The 13,526-nt window shown below is 39.0% G+C and overlaps 1 protein-coding gene across 4 annotated transcripts in view; it reads left to right on the top strand.

Annotated features, from left to right (window-relative positions):
- Window positions 1-13,526, top strand: part of TANGO6 (transport and golgi organization 6 homolog) — a 192,000-nt gene that overhangs the window by 34,580 nt on the left and 143,894 nt on the right. For all 4 annotated transcript variants that reach the window (XR_002081659.2, XM_019455446.2, XM_019455444.2 and 1 more), the window contains one exon: window positions 2,196-2,278. Coding sequence is in view for 3 of the 4 variants with exons in the window: in XM_019455446.2 (XP_019310991.2) it covers window positions 2,196-2,278 (83 nt within the window). In the remaining variant the exon portion in view is untranslated. The remainder of the gene's footprint in view (window positions 1-2,195; window positions 2,279-13,526) is intronic.

Genomic DNA, 13,526 nt, shown 5'->3' on the forward strand with positions numbered 1-13,526 from the left:
CCTGGACATTGTTCATTCCTATTGGACATCTATTTGCCAGACATTTCTTCATATGTTAGGTTATATTCGTAACACCAGCTACATGTTTTGCATTGACAGTGTCCGGATAACAAAAAGGGTGTATGATAGTCTGACTGGTTTTATATAGACAGCCCCATCATTGCCACTGGGGGAAAAAAAAAGCCTAAAATACAGGCTTTCTTATTTTGTTTTTCATATTGTATCACATTTTTAAGACTATGTGACAATTACGATAAATTACCATATTTTATCAATTCTAAGGTGCACATGTTTTTAACATAAAAAAGCTTTAATTTTGGGGGGTCTTCTGGCTGGTTCAGTCAGTAGAGCATCCAACTCTTGATCCCAGGGCTGTGAGTTCAAGCCCCACATTGGGCATGGAGCCTACTTAAAAAACAAACAAAAAAAACCCCAAAACAAAAAACGTGAATTTTGGAAATATTTTTCACATTTTAACAATTCTGGTATCGAGATGTATCTCACAATTATTGTTGGCCAGGTAGCAATCATGGCATTATCTGTGCCTGCAAATGAGCATTAAAACTCATAGAATGGATGTCAGTGACTTAGGAAAAAACTGTGAAGACAACAGTAGAGTGGTGACCTTTTTTTTTTTTTTTTTTTTAAGAAAATGTTTGTATTTATTTTTGAGAGAGAGAGAGAGACAGAACATGAGCCAGGGAGAGGCAGAGAGAGAAGGAGACACAGAATCTGAAGCTGTCAGCACACAGCCTGATGTGAGGCTTGAACCCATGAACCATGAGATCATGACCTGAGCCGAAGTCAGACACCTAACTGACTGAGCCACCCAGGTTCCCCTAGAGTGGTGAACTTTTAAGAAATTTCACATCAGGGACACTTGGGTGGCTCAGTTGGTTAAGCGTCCAACTCTTGGTTTCAGCTCAGATCATGATCTCATGGTTGGTGAGTTCAAGCCCCCACACTGGGATCCGTGCTGTCAGCACAGAACCTGCTTAGGATTCTCTCTTTCTCCCCTCTCTCTGCCCCTCCCCAACTCATTCTTTCAAAAATAAATACAGTTTTAAAAAAAAAAGAGGGGCGCCTGGGTGGCTCAGTCGGTTAAGCGTCCGACTTCGGCTCAGGTCATGATCTCGCGGTCCGTGAGTTTGAGCCCCGCGTCGGGCTCTGTCTGTGCTGACAGCCCAGAGCCTGGAGCCTGTTTCAGATTCTGTGCCTCCCTCTCTCTCTGACCCTCCCCCGTTCATGCTCTGTCTCTCTCTGTCTCAAAAATAAATAAACGTTAAAAAAAAAAAAATTAAAAAAAAAAAGAAATTTCACATCACCTACATTCTTGGTGGCACAGAGTTCAGTATATTATGGCAATATGTGGATATCAGTAATGGTGTCGAAATGTTTCAGAAGAGTTGGACTTTTTAAATGTGAAGTGTTCAGAATTTCTTATTCTGTTTATCCCAATTATATAGCTTATATAAGGAATGATATTTAATAAAATTGTATGTCTAAATAAATCTAAAAGAGCTCTCAATAATTTTTTTATTAAGTTTTTAAATCTTAATTCCATATAGCTAACATGCAGTATTGTATTAGTTTTGGGTGTACAAGTACTGATTGAACAATTCTATACATTATTCAGTGCTGATCACGATAAGTGTACTGTTTAATCACCATCACCTATTTCACACATTCCCCACTGAACTCCCCTCTTTTAATCCTTTTTATAAAATCTATTTTAAAACTTTTTTTAACATTTTATTTTTGAGTAACCTGTACACACAACACAGGGCTTGCCAAACTCACAACCCAAAGATCAAGAGTCCTATGCTCCACCAACTGAGCTAGCCAGGCACCCTGTTTACACCTCCACGTAACCATTGACTGTCATTTTCATTTAATTTGATCCCTAATTTTTCATTCATTAAATTTACAAGTAAAATTTCAAGTCATAATGTTTCATAAGTTACTGGCTTTCTTCTTTCTTGTGATATATAAAATAACAACGAATGTTTATAATCATTGGCATCATAGATTTCATGAAATACTGTGTTTGGTGTTGTATTGTACATTGGTAATCATGTTGAATCTCTAATTGTAGGTGTTACTTACAGAACTATCTAGCAACACTTTCTTCCTTAAGTCCTGAGCTCTATTCAATGAGGCACTGAATATGGGTAATTTTGTTTTTTGTTCTCTAGAGATTCCAGAGAGTGACATGGCTCCAGGGACCATTTTGGTAACAGAAGAGGAACTTAATAGATGTATTGAGGATGTATTTAAGGTTGGTAATTTGAGTCACTAATGTTTCTAGATAACATTTACACATAGTCTTTTAAAATAGTTTTGCCTTTCTGGGGTGCCTGGGTGTCTCAGTTGGTTAAGCCTCCAACTTCGGCCCAGGTCATGATCTGGCAGTTTGTGGGTTTGAGCCCCGCGTCAGGCTCTGTGCTGACAGCTCAGATCCTGGAGCCTGCTTCAGATTCTGTGTCTCCCTCTCTCCCTACCCCTCCACTGCTCACACTCTGTCTCTCTGTGTCTCTCAAAAATAATAAATAAACATTAAAAAAATGTTAATTCCAAACTATCATGATTTTTTCACTTTGAAAACTGGAAAATATAAGCTGTTAGTAAAAAAGCTGATACGTTTTGAAACTGTCAATTTCATCATTTACTCTGAATGTTAAACAGTTTAGATTCTCTAACTGGCACATACCACTGATGAAAGCATGTCTTTTGAAGAAATTGACAGTGGCATTTGCAGTGCTATAGGCTTCCAAAAGTGTATGAGAATATTGAGTCTACTTTATATCTTTCTAAAGTAATCACCGTCATATACAAGTAAGTCTGAATAAGTGAATCTTGCAAATGACTACCTAAATATATTACTGAAAGTGAAAAAAAAATGTATGTTCTCTATGATTACAGTCTTATAAATATATATGAAACATATATTTTTAGACAAAAAATGAAATCCATTGCGTTAGGGCCAGATGGAGCTGGGATAAATATTCTTTAAGGTTTATTTCAATAAATTTATAATAGTATTTTACTATGAAAAATATCCACGCTAGTAAATAGCTTTCAAAATTATTTGCCATGTAAAAAGGTCCAGCTGCTTTGGAAAATAATTTGGCAGTTCCTCAAAACATTAAACATGGAATTACTATTTGACACAGTAATTCCATTCTTAGGTATATACCTAAGAGAAATGAGAACATGTTCAGACAAAAATCTGTGCACAAATGTTCATCACGGCATTATTCATAATAGCCCAAACGTGGAAGTCACCCAAATGTTTATCAACTGATAAATAGATACACAAATGTGATATATGCATATAATGGAATATTTTTTAGCCATAAAAATGAATGAAGTATGGACACATTTAACGCAAACACAACGCAAACATTTAAAAGTAACAAATTTTAAACTTTAATAGAAACCAGAAAAAAAAGACCACACGTTGTATGATTCAATTTATGTAGAATATTAAGACTGGGCAAGTTCATAGAGACAGAAAGTAGATTAGCGGTTGCTAGGGGCTGGAACTGGGGAGTTAGGAGTGTCTGCTAATGGGTATGGGATTTCTCTGTGAGGTAAGGAAAATGTTTTGGAATTAGACAGTGGTGATAGTTATACAGTCTTGTGAATATACTAAAAGCCACTTGTACATTTTAAGAGTGAATTTTTTTTAATGTTTATTTATTTTTGAGAGAGAGACAGAGTATGAGCAGGGGAGGGGCAGAGAGAGAGGGAGACACAGAGGTTCTAAGCTCTGAGCTGTGAGCACAGAGCCTGATGTGGGGCTTGAACTCACGAACCATGAGATCATGACCTGAGCTGAAGTTGGATGCTTAACCGACTGAGCCACCCAGACACCCCTTAAGAATGAATTTTATGGCATGTAAATTACTTATCAATAATTTTAAAAATTATACTCCACATTTCTCATTTCTTTTCTATGGCAATAAGTTAAGCATTTTAGAGAAAGTGTTTAGTTTTTTATGAAATAATTCAAACAGATAAAAAATGCAGAGTAAAACACTCATGTACCCACCACTCAGCTTAAGAAATTAAACATTACCAGTTCAGTTGAAATCTTCTATCTACCTATCCCTGGTCACATTGCCATGGCTTCCCATCTAAAGGTACATTGTGGTTTTAGTTAACAGTTAGTTCTCTTATTACTAGTGAGTTGAACATCTTTTTGTGTTCTAGGTTTATTCATATTTTTTCTTCTGTAAATTGCCTATTCACGTTTTGTCCGTTTTAAAAATTGCCTCTTCAAAATTTTTTTCGAATAAATCTTTTTTTTTAAGTTTATTTATTTTGAGAGAGACAGAGGCAGCATGAGTCAGAGAGAGGCAGAGAGAGAGGGAGAGAGAATTACAAGTTAGCTCCACACTGCCAGCACAGAGCCCCACTCAGGGCTCAAACCACAAATCCACGAGATCATGATCTGAGCCGAAACCAAGAGTTGGATGCTTAACTGACTGAGCCACCAGGGCGCCTCTAGAATAAATCTTTTTTTATAAGACAACTTTATTGAGATATACTTTACAGACCATAAAATAATGTTTTAAGTATGCAAGTCAATGATTTTTAGTAAGTTTACAGAGTTGTGAAACTAATACATTACAATTTTAGAACATCTCCATTACCCTAAAAAGGTCCCTGTGCCTATTTATAGTCACTCCTTGTTCCCACCCTTAGCCCCAGGCAACCACTAATCTGTCTACCTCTGTGGATTTGCCTTTATGGCTGTTTCATGGGAAGGAACCATGCAACATGTGATCTTCTGTGGCGGACTTCTCTTAGTATGTTTTGTGTGTGTGTGTGGGGAGGTGTTTCCATGTTTTGTTTTTTTTCAAAGTAATCACTTTGCCCAACATGGGGCTCGAACTCATGACCCTGAGATCAAGAGTCACGGACTGTTGATCAAGTGTACTGACTGGGCCAGCCAGGCACCCTCTCTTAGCATAATGTTTCGGAGGTTTATCCAGGTTGTTGCATATATCAATATTTTGTCCCTTTTAATTGTTAAGTAATATTCCATGGTATGAATATACCACATTTGGTTTATTTGTTCATCAGTTGATGGACATTTGGATGTAAAGTAGATCTTTCTTCAAACAGCTTTGTGAGTTGTAATTCACATACTATACAGTTTACCCATTTAAAGTGTGCAAATCAGGGCACCTGTCTGGTGCAGTCAGTAGAGCATGCACCTCTTGATCTTGGGAGTTCAAGTTCAAGTGCCACACTGATTGTGGAGCTTACCTTAAAAAAAGAAAAAAAGCATGCATATCAATGGCTTTTTAGCATAATCTAAGGCTTGCATATTAGAAGTATATTCTAATACTTCATTACCCAAAAAGAAATCCCACACTATACCCAAAACCCTTTACCACTCTTTTTTCCATTCTCCCTACTCCTAACCCCTCCAACCTCCAACCCGAGTCAACCACTAATCTACTTTCTCTTTCTATAGATTTGCCTATTCTGGACATAGCATATAAATGGAATTATACACTATATGGTCTTTTGTGATTGGCTTCTTTTACTTAGCATGATGTTTTTAAGGTTTATATTAAGCACAAAGCAGGACCTAATTTTTTTTTTTAAGATTTCTTTTATTTTTTAGTAATCTCTATACCCAACATGGGGCTCAAACTCACAACCCCAAGATCAAAAGTTGCATGCTCTACTGACTGAGCCAATCAGATGCCCCAAGACTTGATTTATTTTTATTGCCGAATAATATCCTATTGTAGATATAGACTCTATTTTGTAATCCATTCATCCTTTGATATATATTTGGGTTGTTTTTACATTTTAGCTATTATGATTAATGCTGCTATGGACATTTGTGTACAAGTCTTTGTGCATACATATGTTTTCATTTTCCTGGGTATATACCTAAGAGTAGAATTGCTAGAGGGGCGCCTGGGTGGGTCAGTCGGTTAAGCGGCCGACTTCGGCTCAGGTCATGATCTCGCGGTCCGTGAGTTTGAGCCCCGCGTCAGCCTCTGTGCTGACAGCTTGGAGCCTGGAGCCTGCTTCGGATTCTGTGTCTCCCTCTCTCTCTGCCCCTAACCCACTCGCATTCTGTGTCTGTCTCTCTCAAAAATAAATAAACATTAAAAAAAAAAAAAAAAAAAGAGTAGAATTGCTAGATCTTATGGTAACCCTGTGTTTAACCATTTGAAGAACTGCCAAAGTGGCTGCACCAGTTTACATTCCTACTAGCAGTATGTGACGGTGTAGAGTAAACCTTAAGTCGTATTCTTTCAGATAAGAAGGCAGATGATTGGGGGGGGGGTGTGGTTGTTCTTGTTTTGTTTTTGCCTCAGCAAAGTGTTATTGATTTAAGTAATCTCTACACCCAACGTGAGGCTCAAACTCAAGACCCCAAGAATGAGAGTCACACAGTCTTCCAACTGAGCCAGCCAGGTGTCCCTGTTTTCTTTTGTTTTAAACTTAATGTATGATATTCATGATTTGTAGGTATAAAATTCACGCTTAAAAATTCAAAACTCGTTCTGTTCAACACTCAACTTTTTACTAAAGTAAGCTGTTTCATTTAATTTCACTATTAAAAAAAGGGACCTGGCATACAAATATAGCATCAGATTGTTTATAGATAAAACCTAACTTAGTGACTATAATGCTGTTTTTTTTTTTAATGCCTCATTTAGAGACTTATGAAAAGAAAGTTTTTATATCCTGTTCTACATATTCATAGGTAAGGACATTTTTGATTGAAGAAAAATAAGAAATTATATAGAGCAGTGTAGAAAGCAAATGTTCTGAATTAGAGAACAAAGCCCAGCTAACTCTCAGAAAGGTTGTCTTCAGTCACACACCATCTGAGGAATATCATGATGAAAACTGTTAAATGGTGGGTGTGGAATGTCAGAAAGACTTGAAAGTGGTGTCAGGGGTAGAACTTAATTGTGACTACACTCTGGTACAAACCCCTCATAGTATTTCTGGGAAGTAAAAAAAAAAAAATTGCTTTTAGAGGAAAAAGAAAGCAAATCAGCTTCTTTCTGGCGAGTGAATTAGCGTCTAAAAAATGGAGAGATCCAGAAACAGTGAATCCTGCCATTGTTCCTATTCTTGCTCCCCAAAAAAGGGGGAGGGAAAAAAACCCTCCTAATTTGGTGAACAGTTTGGTGAATTTAAAACCTCCTGGAGAGGCAAGCAAAACATTAGTTGGCTGTAAACACTTGATTATGCACAAAAGATTGGGGCGGTTATGAAAGCAGGAAGGGGTGCGGAAGGGTAATTATTCTCCCTACAAGGTTTTGGCAGCTCAGCTGCACTGGGAAAACAGAGGAAATGTGTATGTTGGGGGGAAATGGTAAACACTGTGTAAAGTTTAGCAACAAAGGCTGTGTTGTCTTTATTAACTTTCTGCTAATACTAAATTACAGAGCACAGCTCAAAGGCAGGAAACAAGGAAAACATCTGGGATAGTTGAATGATCCAGCAGCTCACTGGGTAGCAAGAGGGTACAAGAGGGTGTTTAATTTTAGAGAGGCATTTGGGAACATGTCCAGCTCTGGTTTTCTCTCTCTTTTTCTTTTCTTTTTAACAGATTCACTGGGATATAATTCACATACGCCACAATTCACACATTTAAAGTGTTCAACTCAGTGCTTTTAGTGTAGTCACAGGGTTGTGCAACCATCACCACAAATCTGACTTTAGAAAATTATTGTCCCCCTAAAAGGACCCCATACCCATTACCCATCCCCATCCCCATTCACTCTCCCTTTTCCCAATTTTATTTTATTTATTTATTTAAAAAAATTTTTAATGTTTCTTTATTTTTGAGAGACAGAGACAGAGACAGAGCTTGAGTGGAGGAGGGGCAGAGAGAGAGGGAGACAGAATCTGAGGTAGGCTCCAGGCTCCGAGCTGTCAGCGCAGAGTCTGACTCAGGGCTTGAACCCACAAACCACGAGATCATGACCTGAGCCAAAGTTGGATGCTTTACTGACTGAGCCACGCAGGTGCCCCTCCCTTCTCCCAATTAAAAAAAAAAAAAAAAGTTTATTTATTTATTTTGAGAGAGAGCACGTGTGAGTGGGGGACAGGCAGAGAATGAGGGAGAGAGAGAGAATCCCAAGCTGATGGCGCAGAGCCTGATGTGGGGCTTGAACCCATGAACTGTGAGATCACAACCTGAGCCCAAGTCAAGAGTGAGACATTTAGCTGATTGAGCCACCCAGGCACCCTCCCTTCTTCTAATTTTGTCCCCAAACCTTAGGCAACCACTAAAATGGACTTGCTGTCTCTGTAGACTTGCCTATTATGGATATTTCATATAAGTGGACTTATGTAATATGTGGTCTTTTGTAGCTGACTTTTCACCAGCAGGATGTTTTTAGGATTCATCCATGTTGCATAGAGCAGTATTTCATTCTGCCTAACGGTGTTCTATTCTAGGGATATATTGCATTTTGTCAGTTGATGGGAATTTTTGTTGTTTCCACATTTTGGCTGTTGTGAACAATGCTGCTACAGACATTCATGTACAAGTTTTTGTGTGGACATGTGTTTTCATTTCTCTTGGGTATATAGCTAGGAGTGAAATCGCTGGACTTTATGATGACATTGTGTTCAACTTTTAGGGGTACTGTCAGACTATTTTCCAAAGTGGCAGCACCATTTACATTCCCATCAGCAGAGTGTGAGAATTCCAGTTTATCCTCTCTGGCCAACACTACCACTACCATTTCTCTTTCTCCTCCTCCTCCTCCTCCTCCTCCTCCTCCTCCTCCTCCTCCTCTCCCTGCCCTCCCCTTTTCTTCCATTATTATAGCCTTGCTGGTGGGAGTATCTTATTATGGGTTTGCTCTTCGCTCATTTTTATTTTTATTTATTTTTTTTAAAGATTTTATTTTTAAGTAATCTCTATACCCAACATGGTGCTGAAACTCACCCTGAGATCAAGGGTCACATGCTCTGCCTACCAATGGCTCTCCCCAAAGAAATCTTCCTCAGCAGTCTCCTCTTGGTCTCCGCACATTTGTTCCTTCTCTACTCTCTTTCTGAATGGAAAGTTTTTATAGTCCTGCTCTCGTTTTAGTCTGGTATCTTCTGTTGGAGTTTTAAGTCTATTTTATCTTAGTGTTTCAGTTGATGTTTCCAACTGAATGTCCTGTGTCACCTGTATCATAATAGGTGCCCATCTGGCTGCCATCTTGATACCTAGCTGCAGAGCCCCTTAGTTCCTCAGAGCCAATTTCCTCTTTACTTTATACACAATCCAGATCAGATTGGTTTTCTGATTAGGACCATAGTGGAATTAGAAGTAAAAAATTAGAAGTTAGTTAGACTAAGGCATGCTGACAAGAGAGTGCCAACGGAGAGGATCAAGAAAGGAGACAGAAAAAGTACTCCAAAAGGGCATAATAGTTTGGGGCGCCTGGGTGGCTCAGTCGGTTAAGCGTCCGACTTCGGCTCAGGTCACGATCTCACGGTCCGTAGGTTCGAGCCCCGCATCGGGCTCTGTGCTGACAGCTCAGAGCCTGGAGCCTGTTTCAGATTCTGTGTCTCCTTCTCTCTGTGACCCTCCCCCATTCATGCTCTGTCTCTCTCTGTCTCAAAAATAAATAAACGCTAAAAAAAAAAAAAATTCAAAAGGGCATAATAGTTTGAAAAACAAAGTATGTTGGGAGTGCTATGTTTAGTATACTTCATTTAAGGAGGCAAGGATTGCATCTCCTCCATTTAAAAAATACTTTCTTCTGAAAGAGGTAAAATATAAATACATTTTGGTATTTAAAGAAATAAGCCCTCAGCTTGCTGAATGAAAATGTGGCAGGGGCAATTATAAGAGAAGGCCATTCTTTGCTTGCATCCTTTTTTTTTTTTTTTCCAACGTTTTATTTATTTATTTATTTATTTATTTATTTTTATTTTTGGGACAGAGAGAGACAGAGCATGAACGGGGGAGGGGCAGAGAGAGAGGGAGACACAGAATCGGAAACAGGCTCCAGGCTCCGAGCCATCAGCCCAGAGCCTGACGCAGGGCTCGAACTCACAGACCGCGAGATCGTGACCTGGCTGAAGTCAGACGCTTAACCGACTGCGCCACCCAGGCGCCCCTGCTTGCATCCTTTACATACAGCATAGAGTGGAGCAGTGTGGCCCTGGTGGGCCAGGTGGAAAGGTCTCAACAAAACAGGTGTACATAGAGATGCTCACTGAACTGAAAATTTGGCATAGCCACTTGTACTTCTGCGTAAATAATTCTCATCGTTTCTATGTGTGTACCTTACATCTGGTAAAATGATTTAAGCCAAAAAAGAGATTTGCAGCTCAAATAACTTTTTTTATGGTTTATTTTTTTAATGTTTATTTATTTTTGAGAGACAGAGAGAGAACGCAAGCAGGGGAGGGGCAGAGAGAGAGGCACACACAGAATCCAAAGCAGGCTCCCAGCCCTGAGCTGCCAGCACAGAGCCCGATGCGGGGCTTGAACCCAGAAACCGTGAGATCATGACCTGAGCTGAAGTCAGATGCTTAACCAGCTGAGCCACCCAGGCACCCTGCAGCTCAAATAACTTTTAGTCCAATGGCTTCCTATTCTGTCTCCATATTTTTTTTAATGTTTATTTATTTGTTTTGAGAGGCGTGTAGGGGCAGAGAGAGAAGGAGAGAGAGGATCCCAAGCAGGCTCTGCACTGTCAATGTGGAGCCTGACATGGGGCTCGATCCCAGAAACCATGAGATCATGACCTGAGCCAAAATTAAGAGTCAGATGCTTAACCGACTGAGCCACCCGGGCAACCCCTATTCTGTTTTCTTCTGACTCTGAATGTCGGGGGTCCTAACCCTAGAATACTTAATTTTTTTGTCCTCCCTAGTATGAGAGGGATAAATGTTTTTCTTTAGCCTAGAAAGGTAAAGAGAGGCCTGGGCTGCATAGAGATTGGTTCTGGGTAGGGTAGGATGAGAGAATTATACTTCCTCACGATTTGGACATTTTCTTGCTCTTAAGAGAACCGGCCAGAATCTGATACTAGGTGGGGCCAGGGGTGGGAATGGGGAATGTTTCCTTTTAGTATTCCTCACCATACTTGCTGAGACTCCCTAAGGCAGAAGAAATTTTCGGGCAGGAAAGTCTAGAAGTACCTAATTAGTTTATATTCTTCATTCTCATTTCCATTTTATCTCTCTGTTTCCAGATTCAGGGAATCCCTGACTTTAATTATCCAAGTCTTTTTTCCCCATTTAATCTTAACAAATTTCTAATTAAAGTTACTCTCTCAGATTCGCCAATTGACTCCTCTTTCTGAATAGTTAATTGTTTTTGTAGAGTAAATTGTTATAACAGAATCTTAGAGCTGGAAGGAAATTTAGAAATATTTAATTTCTTTTTTTGTTTGTTTGTTTTTGAAAAGACTGTTTTTTAGAGCAGTTTTTCATTCACAGAAAAGTCAAGTAGAAAGTACAGAGTGTTCCCATATATCTCCTGCCCCCACATGTGCACAGCCTCTCCTACTGTTAACATTTTACATTAAGAGTGGGACATTTGTTACAGTTGATAAGCCGGCATTAGCACGACACTATCACCAAAGTCCATAGTTTACATTAGGGTTCACTGTTGGTGTGGTACAATCTTTGGGTTTGCCAAGTTAATCCCTTATTTTATAGTAAAGGAAACAAACCCCAAAAGATTGTGAAGTTGGGGTGCTTGGCTGGCTCAGTCGGTAGAGCATGCAACTCCTGGTCTCAGGGTTGTGAGTTCAAGCCCCATGTTGGGTGTCGACATTACTAAAAAAACCCAAAAAACACAAAAGATTGCGAAGTGACTTGTCCTGAATCATACTAGTGAGTGCCAGATCTGGTCCAGGAAGCAGTCCTTTCATTTCCTCTCTTTCTCTCACTCTGTGTTTAGAAAAGCTAATATTTGCACGTGGTACACATTTAAAAAGTGCAAAAGGCTTTGCAGTAAAAAGTTAGTCTTCTCCCACCTATGGCTCTTCCTTAAAGGCAGTCGTTCTTTCCGATATTTCCAACTGTAATTGAACTATGACCTTGAATAACATGCAGAAGACCAAAGGAGGTATTCTTCAAAGCTGTGGGAAATGCAAGTGTTAGACAGTACATTCAGATTCTGTGGGACAGTGTGGTGAAAACCACCTGGCCTTTAGAGTCCAACAGACCTAGTCTGGCTCTAGAGTTGACTATTAGGTGACTTAATTTAACACTTGAGTTTCAGGGATAAAACCAGGTAACTTTTGGTAGGTTCATTGTATTCTTTAGCAAATGATTTGTGCTCAGAAAACTGTCAGTTCTCTTTTGGTTTAAGGAAACTCTTTTTAAAAAGATTATTTTATGCAGTACGCTCTGAAAGCATGCTTAGTGCAAAATCCTATATTAGGTAACTTGGCTTGTCCTTTGCTTCTCACAAGTCTTAATTAAACTCAGTAAGTGCATTAGGAGTTCTGGAACATTACTATCAAAAGGATCCCTGTGATATTTTAGAAGGCAGCATTTGACGAGTTTAATCTTTAACAGGGGTAAAATCAAGTCCCAGCCTGTACTGAATTTCAATGGTAGGATTCAGTCAGCTTGATTTATGTTTCTATTTCCACACGTATACATCCCTATAAAAGATAAGGCCGTAAATTAAGAAGACAGTTCCATTTACAGCAGCATCGGCAAGTATTTAGGAATAAATGTAACATTTGCACAGGGCTGTGTATTTTACAAAGTATTTTAAATGAATTATCTTAACTGGTACTTATGCCAAAAGCTTAACGCTTGCATTATAAATGAGGAAACTGAATCCTAGGGAGGTTTAAATGTCTTATCCGTGTTCACTCACTTAATATGTGATTTGGGGCAATCATATAGGTGTCAGGAACAATATTCATACCCATTTCTGACTCCTGACTACCTGGTGTTCTTTCAGCTCTACAGTGATCTCTAAGGGATATGCCTAACAATGTAATGGAAGTCTAGTAGATGAGAAACGGAGCATGTGAGGACCGCTTTCACTTTTGTTTTGCTTTGAATCAGAAACACATGTTTGCTCGTGACACTTTTGACCATTTTGACTCCTCTGGGTTTTTCTGTTCCTTTTTAATTTAAATTTCTAGTCAGTCCTTCCAGAGAAATTCAGTCCTTTAGATATTGAAGATAGGTACTGACTAAGCCCCAACAGTAACATCAAACCTCCTTTTGTTCAGTCTGCTCTCCCTTCCATGGCTGAAGTTCTAGGATTCTTCAGTTAATTAACATTGATTGATTAGCTTCTAGCTGCAGCTTAGACAACAAAAAAGAAAATACAGGGGGCATTGTAATTCCCCCACAAAAATAGAGCTTTTGAGAAAATAAAAAGCATTCAATGTGCTTTTTTTTATTCTTTCTTTGATTCAGTTAATCAGTCAGAAAAAACATTTTTTTACCAAGTACATACAGAATGCCAGCTACTCGGCTAGGTTTACAAATAACAGAAATGATTAAGAGCCAATTGCTGCCTTCAAGGAGCCCCCAGTCAGGCA

This window comes from Panthera pardus, unplaced genomic scaffold, assembly GCF_024362965.1.
Source record: "Panthera pardus isolate Hobbes unplaced genomic scaffold, ASM2436296v1 HiC_scaffold_19, whole genome shotgun sequence".
Classification (NCBI taxonomy): Eukaryota; Metazoa; Chordata; class Mammalia; order Carnivora; family Felidae; genus Panthera; species Panthera pardus.